The following is a 26703-nucleotide window of genomic DNA, read 5'->3' on the forward strand; positions in this document are numbered from 1 at the left end:
TACAATGCAGCTATTTGTCCAAATCCTTAAATCTAACTTAATCACCATTCTTGTTCCAATCAGATGATTACGAGGGAAACCTTTGAGCTGAGACAACCTCAAATCACATTTTTTGTCAAGGAACGTTTTTTTTTAGGAGGTAAGGGGGAGTAGTGAGCTTTTATGAACCTCCACTACCATACCCCCCTCAGTGCATGGGCACCACACAGAAGGTTTTTTTTTTATGACCCCCTAAAAAACGTGAGATGCAGATATATTGCAATGCACAAAATGATTTGTATTTGTTGTTCAGTATAAAGCTGATCACAACTCCTTGTATTGATGTAGCAGCCACCTAACTGTTCATTTAAAAAATTAGATAAAAATAATCCTATGACATAACCAAGTGTAATGACAGCATACGGAAGACACAACAACAAGGAAGATGAACGATAGTAATTTTCAGTGTTCAAGTTAAGATGTATCTGCACAGGGGTCTCAAACTGTAATATGGATTCTGGATAATGATACCCAAACAGATATATACATTTGATAAATTAAACTGTGCCAAAGTACTTCACAATTCTTTGTTTCCTCTTCATCTTCCACGACCTACAAGAAGAAATGAAATGTGTGTCTACTAAATTTTCAATGCAATTTCTTCTAGAGGACAGTAATTTTCGTAAGTGAATAACAAACAAGATCTGAGTAGCTAAACGATTTCAAACATTCACTTTTTGTTCTATTCCTGTTCTAAATGCAGTAGCCATTACCTCTAAAACCTCCACCACCACCCCTGAAACCTCGTCCTCCTCCACCTCTTCCTCCACCTCTTCCACCACCTCTGCCACCTCCGCGAAAGCCACCACCACCTCCTCTACCACGTCCACCACCTCGACCTCCTCTGCCTCCTGAAATTTCAAAACAAAAACAAAGGTTTAAGCAGCAGAAAAATTAACACAACTGACACAAACAGAAAGTCATTATGTCATGAAAGTGAGTCTGACTTACCTCTTCCTCTACCTCCAACACCACCTGGGGGTCCTCGAAGGGAGAAATCACAAATAATGCTAATCAAAATAAGACTACAACAAAGATGGACATGGATTGATCCATATCTCAATGTAACTGACAAAACACAACTTCCCTTAAGGCTCAATATCCTTTCTACTGCAAGTATTCTAAAGTAAAGTCCTTACTCAAGCCCAGTAGCTCATCCAGCTGGAGCTTATCCTGGTTTCTTTCACATGAAGTGACTAAGAGTATCACTACTCCCCTCAAGAAGGGATGCTAGTTACCCCCAAGAATTTGATGCGGCTTCCCTGACAATTCATCAGCACTCATTTATACTCCTAGCCGGCAGGAGGCAAAGTGGAAAGTAAGTGTTTTGCCGAAGAACACTGACCCAGCCAGTTCTTGCATGCAGACCTCTTGACTGGAGTCCAGTACACAAACCATTAGGCTGTCATATCTCCCATTTCATGAACACTAAAAAAACCCCAAAATTCTTCCTTAACTAATGTACACTAACAGAGTGTCCTGCCCCAACAACTAATTTAAAACAGGACACTTCTTTTAAAAAAAAATTCAAATTTTGCACCTCAGTGATGCGTTAGAAATCAATTGAATGCCATATGTGTCATAGAAGATAACATACCTTTCTGGCCAGGAGGTTTAGGGAGAAATCTGGCAAGAGGTAGCAGTTTCATAGGATCGATAAAGAACTAAAAAGAAGCAGAAGTAAAATTGAAAAAAATTTCTTTAGAACCCCAATTACTCATTCCCAGTAAATTTAACCCCCCCACTAACTCAAACAAGATCCAATTTCCTTTGGATTTGACTCTGTTTTTTTCAGTCATTTACAATCAGCTAACTCAAATCCCCCTCTAAACTCAAACTCATTTTACTTTCCCCTTACTCAAATTTACCCCGATAACTTGATCATACTTTAAGAAAAAACATTGGTCCATAAATGTCTAAGTGTCAGAACAGAGCTGATCGACACATCCCCATCCTTAATCTTCACTGATAGGAATGTGATAACATCATAAAAATGAAATAAATTATCTGTAAGCTAAATTTCCCAAAGTAAATGTCTTTATAAAATAAAGCTCTGTTGATTGTGCAAAAAATGGTAAAAACTAGATTACTTTATATCAATCATTAACAGGATTCAACTACAGATAACTTGAATTCCCAATAACTTGAACCATGTTGTTTGCCTTGAGAGATTGAGTAATCAGGGTTCCATTATATCTTTGATTACAAGTCACAGGAACCCTTTTTTCTTGATCAAGTGGCAAAAGTTAACTCTTGGCAAAGAACTGAACCCTCTATTTAACATTCCTTACCTTTTGATCTTTTTTAAATGAGGAAGCTTTCATATCTGTGTTAACCTTCACTGAGAAATACTATATAACAAACACATAGTTAAGAAAAACTCTCAAATGAAATTTCTTTTTGTAATAGCTCTATTCATCTATATGAGGAGTTCCAACACTTTCAGTGATACAAATTTAAAACTGTGAGATAGACAAGATAATATCCCAACAAAAAAATGCCATGTATTTCTGAATAGCACGGAAAATAAAAATAAAATTATGTTTTTTTTCGAAATTGCTTGAATTGCAGCCCATCTTATCCACAGGTCAAATGAAATTTATTTCAGTATAAATATTCTAATCAGATTCCTTCATGGGATAGAAGAACCATCTGAGATGTGCCTCACACTCAAGATGTGGCTTCATAGCTCAGTTAGTTGTAGCACCCAACTAGTATCTGGGAGGCACAGGTTTAAATCCTGTCCAAGCCTGAATCTGGCTTCTTCCCTGCAATTTCCTAAATTGCAGCTTACCTAGGAGAATCACTGCTTAACTGTTTAGCCCCTGAGAGTGACTAGCAACTAATTTCTCCTCACAACATCCCCCCAAACCACACATAAAGGTCACAAGAAAAAAGGAAATGATCACCAACAATAGAAGCTCTAGATTGTTAAACAAATTCTCCTTGTCAGCACCTTAGGAAATGTATTGAGAACAGTATTGAGAATGTGTCTACTGATGTTAGGGTGTAAAGGGTCCACTGAGGCAGTGATTCTGTTTATTTACTTGTATCAGTCTTTCTTACTTGACTGCTATGGGGTTATGGCTTACATTGTTGGAAACTTTAACATTTTTTAAGGTGATACATGCTAAAGAGATGAAGTATCACTATTTTTTATGCAATTAGGTCAAGGATACAAATTCTGTCATTGGACCGAATATGTCATCTACTTTGCCGATCTGTGACTTGTTTTCTAAGTACACTGGAGCATTAAAGTATGGAATCTTCTCATTTGTACATTTACACACTAAATCTCCTTCACAAGTGTGGAGCACATGTCCAAGCTCTGTGAAAAATGAAAACAATATCTTAGTTATCGAGCAAAATTGAAAAAATTGAATTTGAATCAACTCTGTTGTTGTGTAGGAGATGGATGGCTTTTGGGGTCAATGCACTTAACCCTTTAACTTCCAAGATCTTATTATTCTTTCTCCCCTTTAGCTGCTACACATTTCCTTATGAATTAGTTAAAGGAATTTGGTGTTAGATCAAAATAACTTTCACTTGATACATTGGAGTACTCTCATTACTAGTTGCTGGATATTGCAAAGATATCATGGGGAAAAGTTACATGTTAACCACTTCTGGGAACTTTAGAGTTAACCCCTTTATTGAGAGTTCCATGATTGAGCCCTCGTGCATCATTCTGTTGTGTTCTTCAGAGAGTCATTTAACCCTCATAATGTCTCTCTCTCTACTAAGGAGTGATCATAGGTACCACAATTAAAAGGTGGAAGATACCTGTTAAAATGGAGATGCTTTTAAGGGAAACGAGGGAAGCTGCATCCCTTCTCCAGGGGGATTACTTAATTGTAATTGACTAATGGAGATGTCCCTCAGGATAACGTCACATTTACCACAACTGTATAGACTATAATGGGGTTGCATTTGAAACAGAGCAATTAGAATGGGGTAGGAAATTTTTAGGATTTAGAGGGTATGGATTTGAAATGGGAAGAATTGGGGTTACAAAGTTATTACCAAAGTGACCAAGTTGGGATCACTAAAGTTACATTTGCCCAAAAGTGACTAAGACAGGGTCTTCAATTGGCCAGAAATCAGACTACGATGGGATACAGGTTCTGAGAGGCCAGCTGCACGTACCCAGCAAAAATCAACCCAAGTAACCCCTCCCCAGATGTCTTCCAAGAGGAGTAGGAAACCTTCTGGACCCAGTTGCTTAGAGGCCAGATAATGCTACCTAACTGATAAATCACTGGCAGAATAGTGATACCAAACCATGTAGCATTATCCACCAGAGATAATTTTATCCAGTGGAAAGCAATATCCAACCTTTGAACAACTGGAGCCTGAACCCAGTTGCTTCAAGGGCAGATGATACTATCCTAAGGACAAATGATGATCCAGTGGATAAGTGTTAAAAAAACATACTGTGCTATCCACTGGAAAGAGATTTATTCAGTGGATAGCATTATCCACTCTTCAAACAACCCAGGCCTGGTTCCCTAATACTATGAAAGCCACGTCATGCCAAGCTGAATGTGAAACTTGACTTGTTCATACACTTAATTCATTTGGCTGAAATGCCTCCCATCATTTTAGGATAAGGTTTAAGTGAAAATCGTTCTACTTTTACACGTAGTGGCCAAGCACAAGTGCATAAATACAATTCTATGTAATTACAGCTTCTACAGATGATTGCTTGCTGGAGAAGTTTTATTTTCCTTTATGATCGATTAAATTTGAAATCCACTGCAATCTATCAGACGTCTAAGAATTGCAAACGAGTGTTTGTAGAACTTCGGTTCACTAGAGTGAACTCTGATCTAAGTAACTCATACTAGTCTACTTAAAGCTGGTATATGAACCAGCGATACAGCTTACTAAGTAGAGTAAGCGCTCAGAAAATAATTTTCTAACCAAGGAGTAAGGTCTACCATTACCTGTAACATAATCGGGAGGCCCAAAATCTCTCTGCTGAAAACCTCCCCTTCCACCGCCACGACCTCCGCCTCGAAAACCGCCACGGCCACCTCGACCGCCACCACCACGGCCCCCTCCTCGGCCACGAAAAGACATGATCTGATCACCAAAAGATTTACAAGTTTACACTATAAAAGGCTGTGTTGTTATCTGGCGACCGCGTGGTTGAGAGAGAGTTATACTTGGTAACCACTCGCTGGATTGATCGATAGGTTACCAAGCCCATCAGGTTTGTGTCCGGTTGTGTCCGAATTCTTGGCAAACCAAAATAAGCTGGGGGAACCCAGGTAGGTGAGGTAACCCGGCTAACTGTGGTCGAAAAATAGCCTGCTTTGACATGCAATTTTTACTACCTTTGTGCAAGTTTTACTACCTTTGCGCGAGTTTGCACCCTGAATTAAAACAAGTTTGCTTCCCTTCCACCTTCACCAGCTCGCTCCAGGGGGGCAAATAGCAAAGGTAGTTGAAGGGCGAACTCGCAATGAGGAGAAACCTCCAGATACCATCAACAGAAGAGGTCACTAGCAGTGGTGGTCCCAAAGCGGCATTCGGAGGACATGGTGGTCATTTCATTGCACCCATTTTGTGAGTTGCCACGAAACAACAATTGTTATTGTTTATCCAAGACATGGAAAATTTGAAAATTTTACTGCTCACATACTCCCTAATAAGATTAAGAACGTTTAAATGTCTTGCTCATTTTCAGCGAGTTAGTTGTCATCTTTGGAAAATGTGATTCATGGCAGTTAATTTTAAACGCACTCTTTGATTTAATTCTTTTCAGGCTTGCAAACTGTCTCAAAGGGCGTCCTTGTAAAATGCTCCCCATCGCCTGGCTAAACCATTTTTCGGAGAAATGAAAGGAAAGAAAGAGTAAAAGAACACCAACGACCAACCAGACAGTACAGAACAATGCAACAAGTTTAGAAACATTGTATTACAATTGGAACTTTTATTTAAAACCGAGTCAACCTTCTCTATTTTATATACAAGCATGTAAATAGAAATCGTTTTTTTTTAAACATTATTTTGTCCGCTTAACCACAAACCACTTTCACAGAGGGGGGGGAGATGAAGCTTTATAATGGAATTGCGATTTTTCATAATTTGCACGCACGGAAACAAACAATCAGAGGTAAAATAGGGCTTTCTTTAAGCTACAGTTTCTAAGAGGATTTTTCATCTGGATAAAGTAAATTGGGAGAAATGTGCGCGCTGTTCTAAGGATATGCACCTACAAGAAAGCCATCATACACAAATACAACATTTCTTAAAATACCACGTTCTAATGTAACGCATGTTGATTAAGTAAATCTAGGCACGCATTTATGGTATGACGAACGTAAATAAAATCAGCCAATGTTGTCAAAGAAATTGTTGCATGAACGAGATCAACCGGAGATAAGAACGAATATTTTCCGAAGATTACTGACTACCTCGTGAACTTTAGCGGGTATCTTTCGAACACAGACATCTCCCGAAGCTTAAATTAATTACAACTGTTAAGCTTACATATCTAACTCTACTGTGGTCGGTTACAGGCATTTTTCGATACTCTAGTACCCAGACATTCTCTTCCGGCGCCTGGCCGTAGAAGCCCTGGGTATTTTTACTTCTCTCACCTTGAGTTATGTGCGCTCTCAAACTTGATTTCTTTCGTATATACACCTTCAAAAACAGGAAGGAATTCACCGAAGTCGGTTTTACTCTTGGCGTCTACACGCAGTGTAGATTTGTATGATATTTTCATTTCTTCTATCCAGGTGTGGAATAGAAGGGCACTCGTTTTCTAATTAATATATTTTTTTACATAAATAAATGCTTCTCTCGCGCTTTGTTATCAATGCAAACCTCTATTTTTAGCTCTAGCTTTAGATATTAATAGTCGTGGGAACGAAGACAACATGACAGAAACTTCCCCTTTTCTTGAATAGTGATTGAGCCAGCTGCAATAGTCAGCGGCGTAGCTAAGCCTACCTATCCATATCTCTGACAAAGCTATTCTTCTTCTAATTGGATGACAGGGTGTTGAAACCTTTGAGTACCTCAACGATAATTTGCCGAAAATTGTGTTTGTTCTCCGCGACTGTTTAAATAAATTGACCTCTTTCGCCAATCAAAAACTAAAAGCAGTTACCGTAGAATTCCTACACTAAAGTTTCCTGCTCCAGAAAGTCTTTCTGGCTACTGTTTTGTTGGGTAAGAGATTCCCACTGGAACCAATTCTCCAGCTGCCAGTCTGAAAGACTAAACGTTCTAGAATCAAACGGCTGATTACGATTGTACTCCTCGTTTTTGTCCCGGGCCAACTCAACTTCAATTTCAGTTTGTAAGCTGGTCCATTCAGTTATTAAATGTCCGTCGTCAGCCACATAGGCCCGGACTGGGATCGGTGACGATGAAGTGGATTCCGCAGAAACGAACGCGGTAGACGAAGGAGATGAAGGAGGTGTTGAAAAGTTTGAATAAGAAACTGAAGCCGACCCTGAAGAAAGAGCAGGAGACGGAGGCTGCTCGAAAGCAGATCCTTCGTACCTGCACGTAGGTCTCGTCATCGGCGGTGTCTTTCGTTTGTTTTGTCTATAATTTGAATTGTAACTCGTCGTCGACGCGTGATCGTCGGGTGAAGACATCTGTCGCCCGAACATGTGTTCTCGGTAATACCTAGCATCGTCTTGATTCAAAGAATAACTACGATTAGGAAATGCAGAATTGTGATTCGATTTATCACTACTGCTACGTGTCACTGTGCGTGGTGAAGGATTTTGTCTCGCACGCCAGTTTGCTTCGTTGAAAGAACGCGAACCAGACGCGTTCGAAAAGCGTGTTACAGGACGCTCTGCCGCTCCAGCGGACATGACGCGTCCTCTTACTGGCGTCTCTGCTTTACCACTAGCTTCGTAAATGAATGGATCGTCTTCTGTTTCAGAGCTGTTTAGAAAATTGAGAGAAGGAGAGGTTAAGATGAAGGTAAGAGATGCGGTTTATTTTCCATATGAGTGAATATGGCGCTCACAAGAAAGAGCGATAAACTACCGTGGGAGATAATCTGAGGGGGAGGGGCGTCCACCCTTTCCGAGGGGACACACCTGTAGTATTTTCAAAACGTGTCTGAAAAAAAATTTCTTTAACATCAGGACCGTACATTACTTATTAGTGGGTTATCATGCTTTTAAGTCTTAGGGACAAGTCATTTTTATCCTCTGGGAGAGAGGGGTCAGGGCATTTTTTTGGGTGGGGGGAGGGGTCCTACGATTTTCAGGAGGAACGGAAGAGGAATGGAGGAGGAACAGTCGTCACCAATAATAGGGGGCACCATAGACAATCGACTGCCTAATGGCTGCCCATGAGAGGGAATTATGGGAATATTAAAGGTAAATTTTATCGTGACACAAGCAGTCTCTTCCGAGCCCTCCGTTCATCCCCCCCTCCCTTCAAGTACATTGACGAACACGTAAAATTTATGTGTATACAAACCCTCCATTTACTTTTGAACATACGGAGTTAAAAGACAATGTTGAAATATAACTCCACCTCACAACAATCAAAATCTACCCGTCCAAGAAGAATGTTTTCCACACTTTTTACCTTACTCCGTGCGTTCTCAGTAACCTTCTCCTTAAAATGAAATCCAGAAGTTCCGGTTCATTTTCCAAAAGATGAACCAGCGCGTCATGATGCATTTCTGCAGAAACCTTAAAGAATGAAAAAAGAAGAGAAAAATTTCAACAGCGTCTAATTGGATATCAAAAGTGCATGAAAACAACGTAATATTGGAGGTTATGGCTTGCAGAGACAAAAAGAAAATGACTAAGCTGCGGAGATTGAGGGAAACTCGTGTTGTGTTATTATTTCATGTGCGCCCGAAGACCGCGGCTTATCTCAAACCCAGGTCTCACTCGTTTCTAGGAACGTGTGTGTGACGTTGAAGGGATAGGCGCCGATAGGCGTCATTACGTAGCATTTCAAAGTATCAGAATTACTCCCGGGTGATGCAAAAATGTAATAATCAATGCCGATCCTACTACCTGAAACAACTGGTCGTGATGTTCAATCATATCTTGCACCACATCAATAATTTCCTTCCTTTCATCCGCACGAGCCTTATCTTCTACTAGAAAGTCGTGATGTTGCCCTTTTACCTGAGAGGGAAAAGAAATAGAAATTAAACAAAAGTAAAATGAAAAAATTATAAAATTTTAAAATCAAGACGACGACGCAAAAATGATTCAAATGTACATTCCGATTTCTATTAGAATTTAATTTTTATTTCATCCTTTACATACCTTGTGTAAAATATTCGGGCCAATTATAATAGCTAAGTTTTTAGAGTTCATTTTGTTCCCAGGAATCTGAAAGAGCAAAAGTTTGTTTAGAATCTGCGATTTGATACAGATCATTGTTTAAAATTCTTAAGCCAGTTAATAGCCTAAGAAAATGGGGTCTGTTTTTTTTTTCGGCTTAAAACAAGAATATATTTATTCAAATTGATTCCCTCAAATAATGCTGAAATGATCACGCAGTTTTTTTAGTTTTGACGTAACCTGTCTGGTTTGTATTAGTAAACCACATAAATAATAGATATCATGAGATAGACGGACCGAAAAACCCTTAAAGAATGGACGGCAGCAAAAAGGCGAACAACCCAAGAAATTTTAAAAGACAGATACGGACTGGCGTCTAGAGAAAACATTTAGTCAAGAACCAGTCCCCTCTCAGTCGATTGTCAGCCATAATGGCGGAACCGAGCTGCCCACGGTGAACCCGAGTCATTCGCAAGAAAGAATCAGAGTCAGCTCATTACCTCCACTAACGGAGGTAGGTTTTCAATCAGTCAGGTTAAAGTTAAAAGGTGGATAACACTCATAGTGCTTGTCAAAGTCTTGGTGGTCGAAAATTTGTAAAGATTTCGTAAAAAGATCTTGTTTGCACCGAGCTTAAACAATGCATGAATTTAGCTAACGATGTGTAGCAAAACTTACTTCATTGCCTTTTTCGTCAATGCTGTCTTCTGCACATTGCGCAACTCCAGCGAGAAATTCCAGGAGTACCTTTAATGTGTCTCTGTTTGGTGCTGGTAGAAGACAGCAAAGAAGCCGAAGAGCTGAAATCTGCATACTTGGATTATCGAAGGCTGAAAAAATGAAAATAACAATTGTTATGCGTCGATCAATGCGAAACTTTAACACCCCTTCCCCCGGGAATTCCTCTGGGAATTTGAACTTGAACATAGGTCCATTCAAATTATCCCCCGCTCAAGCCAAAATTGTGTTCAAACATCCTACCTAAAGTACCTACCCAAGCGCCAGATTTGATGGTCACTTTTCAAGTGAAAGGCAAGATTTGCAACCGTAACTTTCTTCTCATTGGCCACTAATTGATTTGACTGTTCAAGCTTTTAAACATAGACCTTACAGACCTTTTCTTCCAGTTGATCAGTGTGGTATCAGTTTATCACTCTCCCTTTTACAAACTTCACTTTCAATAGAAATTCTAGTTAAAGTTATGGTTTGATCTTTCTGTCATCTTCAGAGTTTCTGCTGGTTCATACACAGGCTTCCCAAGCTCATGTCTTGAGAAAGAGCAAACTAGTAATTCATGAAAGCATCACGCCCTGTGTGACATGGTGTGTATATCAGGAATGACAGTTATGGCAAAGCAATCTTAAAAACAGCAGTGAACACCAGACACCACAGTGCTTCCCTAGCTCGTGTCTCAAGAAAGAGCAAACTAGTAATTCATGAAAGCATCACACCCTGTGTGACGCTGTGTGACATGGTGTGTATATCAGGAGTGACAGTGATGGTAAAGCAATCTTAAAAACAGCAGTGATCACCAGACACCACAGCAGACACACAAGGAGTGAGTAACTTTTGTTAATCTTGCTTGTATAATGTTTATATTTTAGAATATTTAGCCTTGTAAATCATCCATATTTCTTTCCCCATTTTATTCCTTATAACACGTTCAAATTATCGATGGTTCCTTGTGTAACTTAACACCATGTAACACAGTATGTGACAATTTCATAAATTAATCGTTTGCTTTTCCTTGATACATGAGCTTGGGACACCTGTCATTCGTATTTGAGGTTTGTGATGGTCACTGAAAACCAATTTACTTAGGACGTTAAGTAAGAAATATTTCACTTAATTTGCATTGTGTTGAATACTTACTTTGTGTTTCTAAGAAGGCAGAGTACAAGTCACGTGTGAGCAATGGTTCTGGAAGGTCTCTGAAGTATTCTTTGAATAATGCAGCCACATCATGTGGGTTGTCTTCAACTGTGAACTTTGTTTTTTCTCCAGAGTCAAACTGATCTCTCATCTGTTGGAAACACAGAACATAAAAGAAATAATTTGGTTGGAAATCAAAATACTTTTGCTATTATACAAAGCAAACTAGTCTTTTTATGAATAAAATATTCAAAAAATGTAATTTACTTGTTTCATTCGCTTCTTAGAACCTCCAACTCTGAATATTCCAAGGACATGTAGACCTTCAAAACAGGAAGAAAACATAACTTCTGTTAAATGCTCTTTTAAGGCCAGGAAACACTTAGCAACAAGTTTCTATTTCAACTGCTTTGTGTGTACTGCCTTCAAAAAAATGGTCCAGTAATTTTTTAAAAATTCAAACTTGTTCAAGTTTAAAAATGTACCGCCTTCAAAAATATTTTGGTAAAAATGATTTGGTTTCAACTATGGGGTAGTTAAACAGGCCTCACTGCTTAATGAAGTACTGTAAACTGCTGCCTTTAAAGCCTTGGGCTTAGACAACTTCATAGGGGATATTAGAAGGGCTTATGTCTGATGGGCTTACAACCAAAATGGTAAAAAAAGCTTAACAATTGGTTCATACGTCAGTGTACATTAATCGAGATATGAAGCATGCGCAAAGTTTGGAAAGCATGAAAGATGGGTAAGAGTTGCTCTTGGCTAAGCCTCGAGCAACTCTAGCTTCTTGAGTGCTCTCCAAACTTCTCAAGTGCTTCATATCTCAATGAACGCACAGCTGACATATGAACCAATTGTTTTATAAAATTTTCAAACCGATGGAAAATTTTTTCTTGAGGGATTTGTTTGCTGACATCATGTCCGTGCACAATAGGAATATGAAGCACGCTTGCACAATTGAATTTGATTAGACAAATTTACTAGCTATGTTATAATTTAAAATGAACTATAGCAGTTCTATATCTTTACACACAAGCTAGAGGTTTACACGTACAGTATGCAAGAACTGAAATAACAATTTTAACTTCACAGACTGGCCATACCATAACACTGAAGGTGCTCGATAGCGTGCAAAACGATTGGTGGAACTTGAGGTTGTGGGGGACTTAGCACTGACTGTTTATCCATCAAACAGGATGCAGAAGCAGATGAAGACAGTAGTGTCAGTGCTTCAATAAGTCGTGATTTCCAACTTGGTGATTCCAAAGGTTGGTCTTTATGAGAAGAGGTCTTTTCATCAGTATTTGAATTTGAATTATCCACTGATGATCTTGAACTGTGAGAGATGCTGGATCCAGATGAGTGTCTTCTGACCCCAGTTGAGTCATCAGATGCCTCTTGGGTTCCTGTTGATGATATTGATGGTGTGCCCTCTTTAACATTCTTTGGTGATTTTTTTAGTTCACTGGAATCTGGGGGACTTTGTGTGGAGACAGCTTTGTGAAGAGGTATTGCAAATACACCATTTTCTGAAAAAAAATGAAGAGATGAATAAATAGGTAAAATTGTCTGTTCAAACCTATTTTTGCTCGAACAAAACCCATTTTTGCCAGCCAGTTATCCATTATGTCGTATCTTTTATTGTACATGCAGCCTCAAATTCAATGCAGGCAAAAGTGACACAGCCTTATCTTTCTTTAACCCTTAAACTCCCATGAGTAACCAAGACAGATATTCTCCTTACAATATCAATACAATATCAAGCAGACAAGTGATGAGAATAAAGAAAAATATCAGTTAGAGAATTATAAGATGATCCAATACCAAATTCTCAAAACTGACATCACAAGAACTGTATGGGGAGATAGTTAGGAGAATTAATAAGGAGATCTTGGGAGTTAAAGGGTTAAAAAGACATGAATTTAGCATGAGTGAAGAACAGTAAAAAATGTGTGGCCATCCATGGCGTTGACCATACATTATCTGTTATCTGGTTGTTATTTCAAGCCCATGCTTATGATGTGGGGGTTCTTTAGAGGATTCCCTATGAAACTGCTTCAAAAACTGTATCATCATAATAACGCATCTAGCAAAGCCATTCAGTCTTGAGCGCAAAGTGATTAAGACTATTACTCCTCCCTGAAGGGATACTACTCTATTGTACAGCCAGAAATCTGTCAAGTTTCACTGACATTTGGCAGGTACCTATATTTGCTCCTTGGTAGAGAGAGGCTCTGTGGGCATTCAGTATCTTGCCCTTAAATTCTACCTAATGGCCTGCCTGTGGGGGTAACATCAAAATTCTCAATCTAGCATGCATTTTGTATAAGTGATAACATGGTTCAAGAGGAATTTGGTGTTAATAAGCACAAGTAAATTTTTCAAAGACAACAAAACTGCATGAGCCCATAGGGCAAGTGCAATTTGTAGTCTTTGAAAAATTTACAAGTGCGTATTATACCAAATTGCATGAGAAATCATATTGTTACTTGTTAATAATATACATGAAAAAACCTCAAAGAGAGTCAAGACAGACGTAACTTTTAACAGTGCAGACATGCTTTTTGTAATTTGCACTCATGTTATAACTTTGCAATCGTGTTACAACTTTGCACTTGTGTTACAACTTTGCACTCTTGTTACAATTTTGCACTCTTGTTACAATTTTGCACTTGCGTTACATGAGAAAGCACTTGTTTTCAGCCAATCAGACATGCACAAATTTGTCATTGCATAATTAGCTAATTAAAACCTCACTGCCTATACAACGATCGTAACCACGATCCAATGGCATAAGTTTGTGTGCAGGATACAAGCAAATTTCATAGAGAACACTGAATTACCAACCTTTGTCTTTGTCAAATAAACTTGACCCAGAGTTTCCTTTCTTCCATGACAGTGCTCTCTTTAATGACTTCCTAGGATTCCGTGGATCTTAGAATGAAAAGATACAAATAATGTGAGTTGAGTGCTGACAAGGTATTACTGTCTCTCTCTAGGGGTGACACCAGGTACAAAACCAATCAACAAATATCTGAGAAATTAATGCACAATAGAAACCTTGCAGATTATTTTGAATGAAATGAGTTTTCCAACCTGTACAAACTTTTGTATCTGGTTTTAGGGGGAAAATATGAATGAGAAAGATGAGTCAAACAAGGTCTGAGGCATCAATAACTTAATGGACCACAAAACAAGGTTAGATTTTTATATTTCTGGGTTCAAAGAGAGGGGGACAATTTTGATTTACACAAACTTTAGCTAAATGATGACTTTTTTGCATGAGGAATCGAACCTAATAGTCTATGAAACAGCTTAACCCTTTTAATCCCATGAATGACCGAGACAGAATTTCTCCTTAAGTTATCAATACAATACCAGGCAGACAAGTGATGAGAATGAAAAAAAATATAAATTAGGGGATCATAAGTTGATCAAATACCAAATTTCCAAAACTAACATCACAAGAACTGTATGGCAGACAGTAAGGAGAATTACTAATGTGATCTTGGGAGTTAAAGGTTAAGCAAATATCAGTTACTGTGCAACTACACAGGGATGATATGCAAACTGTCCAATTACACTGGTCATTCGTAGCATGACGTCTATTGTCCTACCAATTGTGTATTAGATAGCCAATTGCATGTGAGAATTTTATGACAGTATCGGGGGGGGGGGTGTCACCTGCTAAATATAGCTTGGTGTGGCAGAAAAGTCTAACAGAGCAAATTTGGAAAGTTATAATTCTCATTCTGCAATTTGACTCATAGATCATACAAGATCATTTAAATAGATGCACTTTAACTTTATGAAAAATCAAATTTCTTTTCCTGTCAAGTATTTGTTGCATGAAATAAAAATATCTGATTTGATAAGGGGGAGGAGACAAACTCATCCTTATTACAAACGTTTGTCCTGAACAACTTTTAGTTGACTCATGTAACAAAAGTCCAGACATAAATATACCCTTCTCTAATATTATGTAACTAACAAAGTAAATGAACTTGACCGAAAATTGCTGTCAGCATCCCCCATGATCCCAATGTCTTCAGGTACTAACTAAAAATGTCAAATTGTCATCTCTTTTTTTGGAAGCCAGCTAAAACGATTACATGATGTGACAGTCAGTTAATGCAGAATGTCAAAATTGAGTCCTTTTTTATGTCAACATGTTCAGACAATTCGTTCAATGTTTTCTTAACAGACAGTTTGTGCGTATATGACTTGTTACGTTTTACCACAGAGTTTCTAGAGATAAACAGTGTGCTTGATAAATGGGCTCAAATTGCTTTGACGGTTTTCAAATAAAGTTTGTCTCTCTGAACGGGTGATTTATGTTTAGACGCATAGCCATTGTCAACGTGCCAAGGGAAAGATGATAAAGACTATTGATGTTGGCTCCAATGAAAAGTTGCAGCTCGAATTAAGAGATTTCAAGAGCTGATTGTAGTTCATCTCCTTCAGTCCTTTTGTCAATAACGGTGACAGGTCATTACTTACATCCCAAACCGTGATATGTTTATTATGGCAAGACAGGAATTTGGAACAAGAAAAATTTGCATTCCCTTCGGTCAAAACGATTTTACGCGTTCAGGGTTTGTGCATAGACTCTGCGCACGCGAACAGAACGATAATTATCAGGTTGACGCATTTTAAAAAAAGCGACAGCGTGCGCCGAGGCATCTAGATAATTGTCGAGAAGTGCATGCTCAAGCTAAAATGACGATAATTGTTTATTCCGCTGTCGTGAAATCGGAAAGAATGAAAAAAAATCGAAGCAATTTCAGGAACGTCGCCGAAAACAAAAATCCCGGCGTCATTGCGAAATCGGCATTGAAATAAACAATTCTTGTACGTTTCCGTGTCGGAAGAGGTTGGCCGACTCGATCGTCTTTAGTCGCCACAACAGAGAACGATTATTTCTACCTGAATAGATACTATTTAACGAATGTTCTGATTTGAAAGTACGAGGCTATTCTCAGTTAAAAACAAAATAAACGCGTTCAGCCGTTGAAATTTCACCTTGAATCACTTTTTCATTTTGCTAAAAATTTATACAACATCTCATCAAAAGAACCGCTTTGGATGTCGCGAATACTGTTTATGGTTGTTGTTTCAAGTGTAGATATGTATGTAGTGTACGGTAATGGCTTTTACAGTGTTTTTTTAACACATTAAATCGCACCTTCAGCAATTGTAAAAACCAATATTGCACTGAGGAATATTTGCGAGCGATAAGTAATTACTGAAATGAATTGAAACGTTGCAAGAGTCACTTTTATTTCATTTTGATTTCAGTGAATAGTATACCTATTCAACAGTAAGCAGCTCTTGACCGGAAAGGTCGATAATATGTTTCTAATTGATGTGATTGTTTAGCGCATTTACCAGTACGTTTATCTCTTGAAAAAAAAAATCGAAAATACTGGAATCAAATAAGTGCGGAGAGCCATTAAGAGAAATTAAAAAATAAATAGATAAAAGAGATATTGTAGTAAGGATTATTGTACCACTCGTACCTTTAGGTATCGTTAGGTGACTTTTAAAATCCAGTTGCTTTAACCGAGTTTGAGCGACTCTTTGAAGAGCGATACACTCCGGTTCGGACAAAGCCGAAAGTTGAGTGTCTGTCAGCTGAAGTCTGCGTCCTTCCACAGAGCACCAGCTAAAGTTATCCTTCACAAAAGAGAGAAAATAAGTTCGCATCTCGTTAGGACGGTCATTAATTCAACAAATGAAAATGCAAAGCTCTGGCAATTTAACAAAAATGCGCTGCAAGGACTTTGGAGCAGTTATTACTCTGTAGTAAACTCTAATGAGGGCTTCGAGATAATGCTTGCTTAAGAACGTGTTCCTGACAAGCTAAGCGACTTGTGTATTTATCTTCTGCTGGGTTTTGTTTTAAGAATGGCAGAAGACGGCGGAATGTACCAAGATAGTTTGCCAAAACAATTAGCTGCTCTCATTTCAGAGTCTAGCGTAAACGCAAGTATAAGCGCCGATTCGAACCCAATAAACGCTGGTCAAATGCTTTGAAAGGAGCACGCTTGAAGCATTAAGATGTGTAATGACACTCGATATTTTAGCAAGGTCAAGAACGCGTGGAATGAATAGTAGAGGGGAAAATGCCGATGGAAAAATGGCTGTGCGTAACCTATCTAATACAATTTTCACGATTGGTAAATCAATCCACGCCTTCCGCTTAATCTTAGACGCTGGCGCATTACAACAAATTCAATCGCAGCTCATCGCGAACCAGAGGAACGCGACATTGAGCAGTCAGCGCGATGAACGCGGTCGCAGCCATACCTGAGGAATCCACAGGGCATTGCCTGCGTTGGGAATGACCTTCAGCCGATTTCGCCAGCCCTTCTGGAAAAACTTCTCCTTGTGGGAAGGCGGTGACAGCTTCTCCTGCATGCCTGAATCAGAGTCGATAGTGAAATCAGGAGTATTAGACCAACCCTTCGATGAATTTTTAGACGCTCTACCCGCACTTAAGTCATTTCGCCCCTCTGATTCACCACTTGTAGTACCCCCCCTAAAAACCGATCCGATGTTAGCAATGGCTCCCGAAGCAAGCTTTTGAAGTCCTTTCTTTTTAGCTCCAGACGAAGAGGACCCGTCGCCGTCAACCCTCGGAGACGTATCGCCCGAGCCTTCGGCAGGCTCTCTGTGCGTATTCATAGAAGTCGGCGAGCCTATCCTCGGTTCATCGTCGCTTCGCTCGACCTCGTCTTCGTAGGGACGTGTTGTACGGTATTTACGCTGCCCTCTTGCGCTAATGCTTGATTCGTTCATGGCTCTTGGAGATTGGGTTACTGTTCTGCAAGATGGCGAAACCCTCTCCACCGGTTCTGTTGGACTGTCGCTGTCGCAAGCGTTCAGAACCATGAATACGTATCCCAACTGCAAATAACCTCACATAACTTCAAATGGCGTGACACGCAGAGCATGAATTGGCAATTGCCGCGCACGTCTTGAGGCGTCGGACGTTGTGGAGACTTTCATAATTTGCCACTTATTCGCCGCATTTTCTAATGGAATTGCGTTTTGTGTGTAGCTGTGAGTGAGTTGCTAATCATTCATTGATTGACGCGAGGGCAGATCTTGTTAATTGAAATCAATAAATTCCCATTCCTGATTGGCTGATAAACAATATTAGTCTGACGTCACGCGCGAAAAGCCAATTCTATTGTAATTTGCTGCGCACAACAAACACGGTCTTTAACAATTAATGACAGTCAAAGCAACCTCAAAGACAGACTTAAAAGTAACAAGTTCTGATTTGTAGAACTGATTGAGTAGACAGAAGAGAATAACCAGTGTGTAAACAAACCGAATAAACAGATCCTTTTGTAACCATTCTCTTTGATGGCGCGTTCGATAACCCGAGCTCAACCTTCCCTTGTCGCCGAAAGTGATTTCGTAGGTTTGTTGCTTACTGTATCTGGACGCACGAAGCAACGGACTTCCCGTTGCTCACTATTTCCAAACTACCCCTACCTGTGAGAATTGTCGGTTAACAGTAGAAAAATCACTTTTGAAATAATTTCGAAAGTTTGTCAAACGGCTTTGCAAAGTTATCCAAACACATTTTGTTTATCATATACCCCGGGGACTTGTAATCCTTGGTTCGTTCGTCAATAGCGCGAAATTGACGTAACTTTGGTTCGTGTTCATGAAGGGAAGGCGGCGAAACACTTACCAATAACATCCGTTTTATTCAAAATCTTTGTTTTTTTTTCAAGATAACCTCAGGCGAAAGGAAGTTCGTTGGCGTAGATCTAACTTCGCATCTTGATGCATCTTATCCTCATCAAAGATTTAACACAAAAGGCACCGGGGTGTAATAGACCAATTATGAATACAAGTCAGACACGAAAGTCAAACAAAGTTGTCAAAAGAGCAGACTTGTTTGATTTATTCCCCTCTTAAAATTACCCAACCGTTCGTCTCGATTTATTCATTCGAAAGAGATGGAGCTGATAACTACGTGGAAGACCGTGTTTAGAGGCGCAGTTATCGGGACAGAAATAACAAATTTTTACCTCGAAAGAAAGGTTCCCGTGGATCTTTCTTACTCACTGTGAAAAAGTTTTTGAAGTTTTACAAAAATTTTTAAAACAATCAGGTCCTGGCAAGATGTTTCATTTGGCATTAAACTGTGATATCGTCTCTCCTATATTCTCATGCAAGCTATTGAGTTTTGGATATTCAAACGTACAATTTGGTTTTAACCAACTATTCTTTGCAGATCATGAACACTGTCATGCGTCAGGCTACAGTTGTCATAGACAATCGTTCTTTGACGCAAGACAAAAAAGGAAAATTTTGTGAAGAAACGTCATATTTCTTTTAATTCCGTTAGCGTTGACAATTTCTCAACCTCTCCGAGTTCCCTGAGCATTTAATCATTTCATTTTTCTCCTTGAAACCGTCATGTCTCTTGCAAATTAACGAGCAATCAAAATTTGGATTCTAATTAAATGTTTGTTTTGATTAATTTTATTTGTATAGAGTTGAACGAACGTGATCAGATCAACCTAAAACAACAACGATCTTTGTGAAAGTCTCTTTCGTCCGAAATGAACCAACTTTTACAAATTTTAACAACTTGAACTAGCTTGGGGTGAATGATAAATGAGAGATCGGTTTACAAAAACCCACGTGGAGAGCTATCATTGACAAAAAGTTTTAGATCGATGCGCTGTTCGAAATTTGCTTTCTTTAATGGCAGTACAGTTTCACCATGCTCGCAAGATCAAGCCTTCAGACATCTTTTCTACGCCTCCCAACCGATTTTCAGTTTGTTGCGGTGTTGGATATATGGAAGCAACGTTTCTCTTTGAGAATCCTTCGTGGGTAGGCTGACCGTGTCTTTGCTCGTAACATAATATTTTGGTTTAAGAGGCCATCGTGGTAAAAGTTGGCTCCCAGTCAAATCTGTCCCTGTCAACAGTTCAATATTGTATCTAGACGCGCTAACGAATTCTATGTCAATAAGGCGAGAGACCATCTTTCATGGTGATAAAAACTTCCATTATTTGATTAAAGAATGAGTTTTATATTCCCCCAGACGGTTTGATTCAAATTTGAATTGTGGGCTATGGAGTCGAGTTTCATCTCCAATCTTAGACGGCTTTCGCTACGACACATAGTTTAATGTCGGCTTAATTTCAACGACCGTTCGCTTGCAAAATCTCTCCAATGCAAGAATGCCAGAATCTTCATATTTCATCGGCACTGAACACGTCCCATCCTACACCTCATTTAATTTTGGATCAGTCCAACAAGCGATAATTTCTCTTACCTTCATAGTACTGGCTGTAAGATCTCTGCCGGTAATGATCTCTTCTGCGGCTGGTGACAATGGGATGAACTGATTCGACTTCAGGCATCATTTCACGCCGAACCTTGAGACAAGAAGGCTGGATGAGTCATAAAGCGCTAAGCACTGAGGCTGCTTGTCGTCCTCACCGTTTTGCTACTAGCACAGCAGACTATGTAGCTACCCCGTGATCAATGAATACTCTTTAGTGCAGTGGAGAAAAATGATTGACAGGTCCTTAAAAGAGCCCTGGAAAGCGCAGCTGCGGTTTTATAAAGCTAAGGTCACATCACACGAAGAAATTTACACAGAAAGGAGGCTCATCGACAAGACATGAAGGTCGCCATCGCGTAGGAAAAAAAACGAATGTTAGCACGTGTGCGCTTCTTACCTGAGGCTAAGAATAATTCTCTCCTTGGAAACCTTGCCAAAAAGCAAAATTTGCCAAAAAGCCCCCACGGGATAGTAAGAACGCAGCTCTTTCACTCTGCAGATCCTGCGAGAATGATTTAGAGATCGTTTTGATCTAATGAAGTAAGGTGGCGTCCTTTTGCGTGACTTACGACTCTTAAAGCTCTCTGATTGTACTCGACTGAAGATCTTCAAATGACGTTGCTTGCGCTTGGGCTAAATCCACCAAGACCGGCTATGTGCGTAGGATTAACCGTCACGAAATTCTTAATCTATCGCGTGCTGATGTCTGATGTTTCGGGAAGTTTTGGGATTGTTTCGTTTGACGGTTATTCCGCCAAGGTTCCAGTGAACTGAAGTGTTTTTTCCTTTTTATAATTAATCTGCTCACTCTGCGGCGGTTCGGATGTGAAGCGACGAGTGTAGTTTTCACGAACTCGCAATTAAGTTTTTGCTGTTAGTTATTTCTTTCAACAAATTTTCTTGATCTGTTCAAGTACTTTCCGGTGTCACTGTTTGTTGAATAATCGAAAATAATGATGAATAATGTGTTCTTGCGATCTGTTTGAAGACTTTTTTTGACGTTAGATGAGACACATTTCACTTAAAGAATTCTTCCTAAACTTAGTTTAATCTTTTTTTTTTAACCTTTCGTGACTAAATTGAATCTGGGAAACAATTTTCCTAGTCTCACCAAGATAAAGGTCTTATTGTTGCCGAAATATTCATTACTGCTAAAAGTCACGCTATAGATTTTTTTTTTGCGGAGAACACAACGTGACTTCTTGACAATCCCAGGACTTTATTTGTAAAAATGACGTCTGACAACTCTTGAAATGTCTTTAATCACGAGAAGTTAAATAGCTTATTTTAAACTCCAACTTGACGATTCCGTAATATCGAGATTTATGCTCCTCGAAATTGAAGGGTATATTTACGAGTTTCCGGCAACCACGTATTATTCTAAACGCATAAGTTATGGCTACGTTCTGATATTTTTTCCTTTTTTCCAAAATACTCGGTGATTTGTAGAGGCGACGTCTCCTGTATAAGCTGTTGATACATCGCGTAGAAATGATGACATGAATTGAAAGCATCCTTTCAATGATAATTGCCAAAAAGAGGAAGGAGAAGGAACCGGAGGAGCGGCATATTTGACCTCGACGACTTGTCTTAATCTTTCTACGTGATATGAATCTTAAGTGCAATATTCAAACCCGAGCGCCCGCATTACTTATGATGATGAGCGACGTTCTGCATTACTAATCCCGTTCTTCAGTGTTTTGTTTAATCTATCTCCTTTCATGTTACTGGCAAACAATTCCTTTAGTTGAGCAATAAATCTACTTTAAAAAAAGTATTTAAGTGAAACCTAGGCTGAGCTCAAACATAGTTATCCTTTATGCGCAGGTGCCAAACATAACAGAGCATTTCCAAAGATAGCCGACGGCTCGCGTGGAAAACTGTGCCGGTTAAAGCAATGGTATTTACGACATTCGGCTCGAAATTGGAGCACGGTTTGTCTTTATAATAACCTCCTCAAATAAAATATTTAATCATCTGCGAATACCGCCTGACATCTTAATACCGACCAAAAATGCTTTTGCGAGATGCGACAAATTTTAAGACGGAAAACTATCGGAATTACCACCCATACTTAGCCATATAGTGCGTGGTAGTCCGCCGTAGATCTTCAATTCTAATAGATCACCGGCCAAAAAAATAGAGGACTTTTCACAAACAAACGTGATGGAATGCAATCTGACTCAGTTATGTAACACTTAGATCATTGTTATCAAGATGTGTAGAGTTGGTACTCACCACGTTCTCGTTCGCTGGCAAGCCAACTGAACTACCGGCTTCAAACAGTGCCAGACCAACACAGTATCGTCGAAAATTTGTTTTTTTTGTTTTTTTTTCAGTACTTGTACATATTGTTATGTTTTTGACCAAAATATAGCTTAGATGTCATCTATTAACTTGAGGTTGTCAGCTTGATTTTTTAAACCACCTCTCTATTCTGGACCTTCAGAAGCTAATGACTTTATATTGTAGTTTTCTACGAAGCGTAACGTAGATAAGAGGTTACCTTATCAACGTGACGTCGACAAAACGCGAGATAACACACACTAGGCGATTGTCTCGGACCTTGACCTGTTCTGGCGAAGCTAGGATCTGTCCGAAAGCTATCACTTGGAGAGGCAGAATGGATCAGTTTTTTTGAGTGGACCTTTTTAGTTTTCCAACAATGACTGAACGTTGAGTTGTTTACCGCAGTTAAAAATATTTTGTGATAAGTGAAGGTCGTTAAAAATTTCATAAATGCCTCAAAACAACCAATCATAACTGTTCAAATGAAACATGGATATTGCGCACAAAGTGATATTAATTAATTTGATGATGAGAAACTCTGTTGTGCTCTGTGGCCTTCAGATCTAAGACGATTCTAGTGACTTGATTGAAGCATTGATATCATCACTGATGCCTGGACTCATGGTTATGAGATAACGGGATGTTAAAAAGGAAAAGAGGGAGAAAACTGCGATTAAAATGTAACTTCTCCCAATAATATCCATACATCATTCAGCAAACAGGTAATGAGAATATTCAAACTTATCAGGTGGAAGCTGCTATCTTGATCCAGCACCAAGTTCTCATAACTAATTTACAAGGAAATGTGTAGCAGCTAGAGGGGAGAATTAACAATCAGATCTTGGGAGTTAAAGGGTTAAATATTTACAACTGACTTCCCTTCTGACTTGCTACCAGGATCTCTTTGTGAAGCGCGAATTTTGTTGGCCGGGACAGAGTCAGTGACTCTAAAGTTGCAACAGAGAAAGTTGGCCTTGACAAATTTCTCTGAAAAGTTTTCCTTGAAAATGGAGATGGAAAAAATTAATAAGTTTTTTCATGAAAGGTGTCCTTCATGTCGACAAGTTATTCAAAAACTGACTTGCTAGCCTGTGAAGAAGTAGACTATTGGAGTCTTTTGAAAGGAAAGTATGGATGACTGAAGGAAACTTCTTGATAGGGATGAATTTTCCTTCGCAAGTGCAGTTGTCGAGGAAAGAAACTAGGATTTTATTAGAAAATATCCTTTTGTGAATCCACCTCTAATAAATAAATTCTTGCGTCAACCGGCTGTTGCATAACGGGAAAATTTATTGGTTAGGGTTGGAGAGCTGGCGTGCGGACACAAATTATTTAATGCTAAGTCAGGATACCACACGGCTGGTGTGATATTGTATTAACATGGAAATGAGCGGGAGAGAGTGGTTTAGTTGCGCCTGATTGCCCTTAAACTAATCTTCGGGATATGAAAGTTAAATATTGCCCGCGAACTGATCGAGAGGGAGAACGAAGAAGAATGAACAGAGGTTGGCTACGTAACTAGAGCCTTCCAACGTATATAGCCTGTTGTGTGTACGACCTACACTGACAACTGCAAATAACTATGAACTTGGACATTTTCGTCGAAATAAAAGCCTACTTGAAACCGTTTAGTGAGTACCGCTTGCAATGATCACTGGAAGTTACTGCGTAATTTAAAAAATCACCGAAATGAACGCTCACCCTGACCACGATCCGAAATATTAACGTTAACTTGAACTAAGTTGAAAATGAAACTAGTTAACACTATTTCCAAAACTTAAGTAAAAAATACATCATGAATCAAAGATATTTTGACATTCAACTGCCCTATGATAGCTTTCGACTACGCGAATCAAGAACCGTGACGTGGATGCTCAACGGATTAAGGGTCAAATTAAGGTTTTGAGTACCACGTGTGTTCCTCTCTACCCCATGCGTGCGGAAAGTAGAAAGGGTTTCTTTCAGCAAGGTCGTGCGGCAGTCTCTTATACTGTCCGATGATCTTTAAACCGCCCCCTTAATGCGATAGGAGTAAGCCTTGAGTTATAGTTAGTGCAATAACTCTTGAAAGGAAGAGATATCGTTATTTTCGTATCTTACCGAATATATCTCTATCTCGGGGAAGAGCCTAAAGGAAAGTTTTGCCGAACCTGTGTCGCTGAGGACCTTAACTCCTTACCCCGCCAAAGACAAAATGAAGCAGAGGATGTCAAGGAAAAGACACCCCGTCGGGATTATTGGACCTTTTGAGATAACCACTGGAATTACACTTGAGAAAAAAAATCGTAATTTAAGACTGCGGACTGTTATTTTTGCACCCTGTTTAAGGGTTTTGATCCAGGAAGGTACTCCGGTCAAGGGACTTCATATCAGAATAGCATTGTGTGTTTAGGATCAAGACCCCGAAAGCCTTACCTTTGTTTGCGGCACATTTGAGCCTTACCCTTGTTTGCGGCACGTTTGGGTCATTAAGACTCTGCCCCTCCCCCCGCCCCCTGGGATCTAAATCTCGCTTGGTTATGTCTGGTCTTACTTCTTATCTGCTCTCTCTTTACGCACTAAAGTTCTGCAAATGAGCCTCCAATGAGGAATCGAACTTGACTCTTCTAGAAAATTTCGTTGCGAATCTTCTCTGTGGTCTCTGGGTTTTGGCATGCGATAAATTCACCCCTGAGGTGAACATTTGTGTTAAGTATAGTTGTTACGTAAGAGAAGTAAAAATGAAACTGACGGAAAAATCAAACACTGGATTAACTGTCAGTTGAAATGCTGGAGGTTACGGCCCAAATTACCTTGAAAAAGAAATCACTCGCTTTCACTATGGTGAACACATACCTTCATCGTTTTCAATCGGCTATTTGTTGGGAAAAAAATTCTCATTTGTAGCAGTTGCAGTTTGATCGGTAAGAAAAATTTTACCAGCGTGAACTTACTTCAACTGTTAGCTTTCCTTGGAAGATCACCCGAACTACCTGACAGGGTTTCATAGTTCCACTCCTGTTACCGAGTATTATAAAACGGAGTTACTCACTGCGACGTTACTTAAACAGCAGGTTCGTGCGATTCCTAACGTGGTTTTGTAGACTTACAGGTTGTCGTCTGAATGGCTAATTTATTGACGCGGCGGAAAGAGGGTGTTAAGAAGATTAAACAAACCTTTAACCCTTTTGTGCCCTTTGTACCCTAGCATCAGTATACATAGTCTCTATACTGTTCTCTATATATTTTCTGTTAAGTTGAGAAGGAGAATTTGCTCAACAATCAAGAACGTCTGTTGTTAGTGGGTGATTACTTTCTTTATTCCCGTGACCTGTAGGTTGATATTGTAAGGAGAAATTAGATGTTAATCATTCTAGGGGTCAAAAGGGCAATTTGATAAGAGTAACTGTGTGCGTAACGCCATGTTTTTATGGAAATTATAGAACCCTAAGCAATTATAGAATCATTTGATTTTTGCGTGCATGCCTAATTTGTGGATGTGTTGGAAAAACGAGGGGGTGGTAGTTATATTGGCCCCACAACTGCCTGACTTCGTAATAAAAAAACCAGGTCTGTGATACGTTGCATGTCTTCGGCCGAATTAGTAGAGTTAGCTTACGTGTAGCCGTACCCTCCCCCCCAAAGGAGAAATGTTTCTGCTGGGGGGAGGGGAGAAAAGGGTACGGCAACACGTGGCTTATTTCCTCTTTGGTCAACTGCCAATGGCCAGAACTCATCCTTGTTACTGCGAGTATCATTAATCCTTCACACCCAAACACCAGTATGCATTTTCTCCCTACTGTTCTCTATACATTCCCAAAGCTGCTGACAAGGGGAATTTTTCCCCAATCAAGAGCTTCTTTAGTCGATTTTCATTTTTTTTCTCCTCGTGACCTCAATTCGTAATTC

At 39.4% G+C, this 26703-nt stretch overlaps 2 protein-coding genes across 5 annotated transcripts; both read right to left on the minus strand.

The window, feature by feature from the left end:
* Positions 1 to 254: 254 nt before the first annotated feature.
* LOC131774736 (H/ACA ribonucleoprotein complex subunit 1-like) lies at positions 255 to 5198 on the minus strand. The gene is made up of 7 exons (XM_059090812.2): positions 4986 to 5198; positions 3219 to 3367; positions 2331 to 2390; positions 1637 to 1703; positions 991 to 1023; positions 753 to 890; positions 255 to 591 (listed from the first exon to the last, which is right to left on the minus strand). The coding sequence occupies exons 1-7, from the start codon at positions 5119 to 5121 to the stop codon at positions 578 to 580; spliced, it is 597 nt and encodes a 198-aa protein (XP_058946795.1). The 5' UTR covers positions 5122 to 5198; the 3' UTR covers positions 255 to 577.
* Positions 5199 to 5957: 759 nt separating this feature from the next.
* Positions 5958 to 23199, minus strand: LOC131774727 (rho GTPase-activating protein 6-like). Of its 4 annotated transcripts, none has more exons than XM_059090789.2 (13): positions 23033 to 23199; positions 20515 to 20617; positions 17511 to 17623; positions 16721 to 16877; positions 14049 to 14135; positions 12305 to 12730; positions 11469 to 11524; positions 11202 to 11352; positions 10008 to 10159; positions 9312 to 9377; positions 9054 to 9167; positions 8614 to 8720; positions 5958 to 7956 (listed from the first exon to the last, which is right to left on the minus strand). In XM_059090789.2, exons 2-13 carry the CDS (start codon positions 20603 to 20605, stop codon positions 7173 to 7175), a joined length of 2304 nt encoding a protein of 767 aa, XP_058946772.2. In that variant the 5' UTR covers positions 20606 to 20617; positions 23033 to 23199; the 3' UTR covers positions 5958 to 7172. The 4 variants fall into 4 exon arrangements, with proteins under 4 accessions (XP_058946772.2, XP_058946771.2, XP_058946773.2 ...); XM_059090788.2 differs by lacking the exon at positions 23033 to 23199 and adding an exon at positions 22765 to 22981; XM_059090790.2 differs by lacking the exon at positions 23033 to 23199 and adding an exon at positions 20924 to 21267.
* Between the last annotated feature and the right edge of the window lie 3504 nt (positions 23200 to 26703).

The sequence above is a fragment of the Pocillopora verrucosa genome, chromosome 14, assembly GCF_036669915.1.
Source record: "Pocillopora verrucosa isolate sample1 chromosome 14, ASM3666991v2, whole genome shotgun sequence".
Taxonomy (NCBI): domain Eukaryota; kingdom Metazoa; phylum Cnidaria; class Anthozoa; order Scleractinia; family Pocilloporidae; genus Pocillopora; species Pocillopora verrucosa.

What these genes read in the sequence shown, in the direction of transcription:
- LOC131774736 (XM_059090812.2), bottom strand. Translation starts at nt 5,121, where the DNA reads ATGTCTTTTCGTGGCCGAGGAGGGGGCCGTGGTGGTGGCGGTCGAGGT. An exon ending in GCCTCCCGATTATGTTACAG is followed by an intron (nt 3,368 to 4,985) that starts GTAATGGTAGAC and finishes CATTTTTCACAG; the next exon opens with AGCTTGGACATGTGCTCCAC. An exon ending in CATTTAAAAAAGATCAAAAG is followed by an intron (nt 1,704 to 2,330) that starts GTAAGGAATGTT and finishes GCTTCTTTTTAG; the next exon opens with TTCTTTATCGATCCTATGAA.
- LOC131774727 (XM_059090787.2), bottom strand. Translation starts at nt 18,095, where the DNA reads ATGGTTCTGAACGCTTGCGACAGCGACAGTCCAACAGAACCGGTGGAG. An exon ending in CGAGCACCTTCAGTGTTATG is followed by an intron (nt 11,525 to 12,304) that starts GTATGGCCAGTC and finishes CCTGTTTTGAAG; the next exon opens with GTCTACATGTCCTTGGAATA. An exon ending in TGCCTTCTTAGAAACACAAA is followed by an intron (nt 10,160 to 11,201) that starts GTAAGTATTCAA and finishes TCATTTTTTCAG; the next exon opens with CCTTCGATAATCCAAGTATG.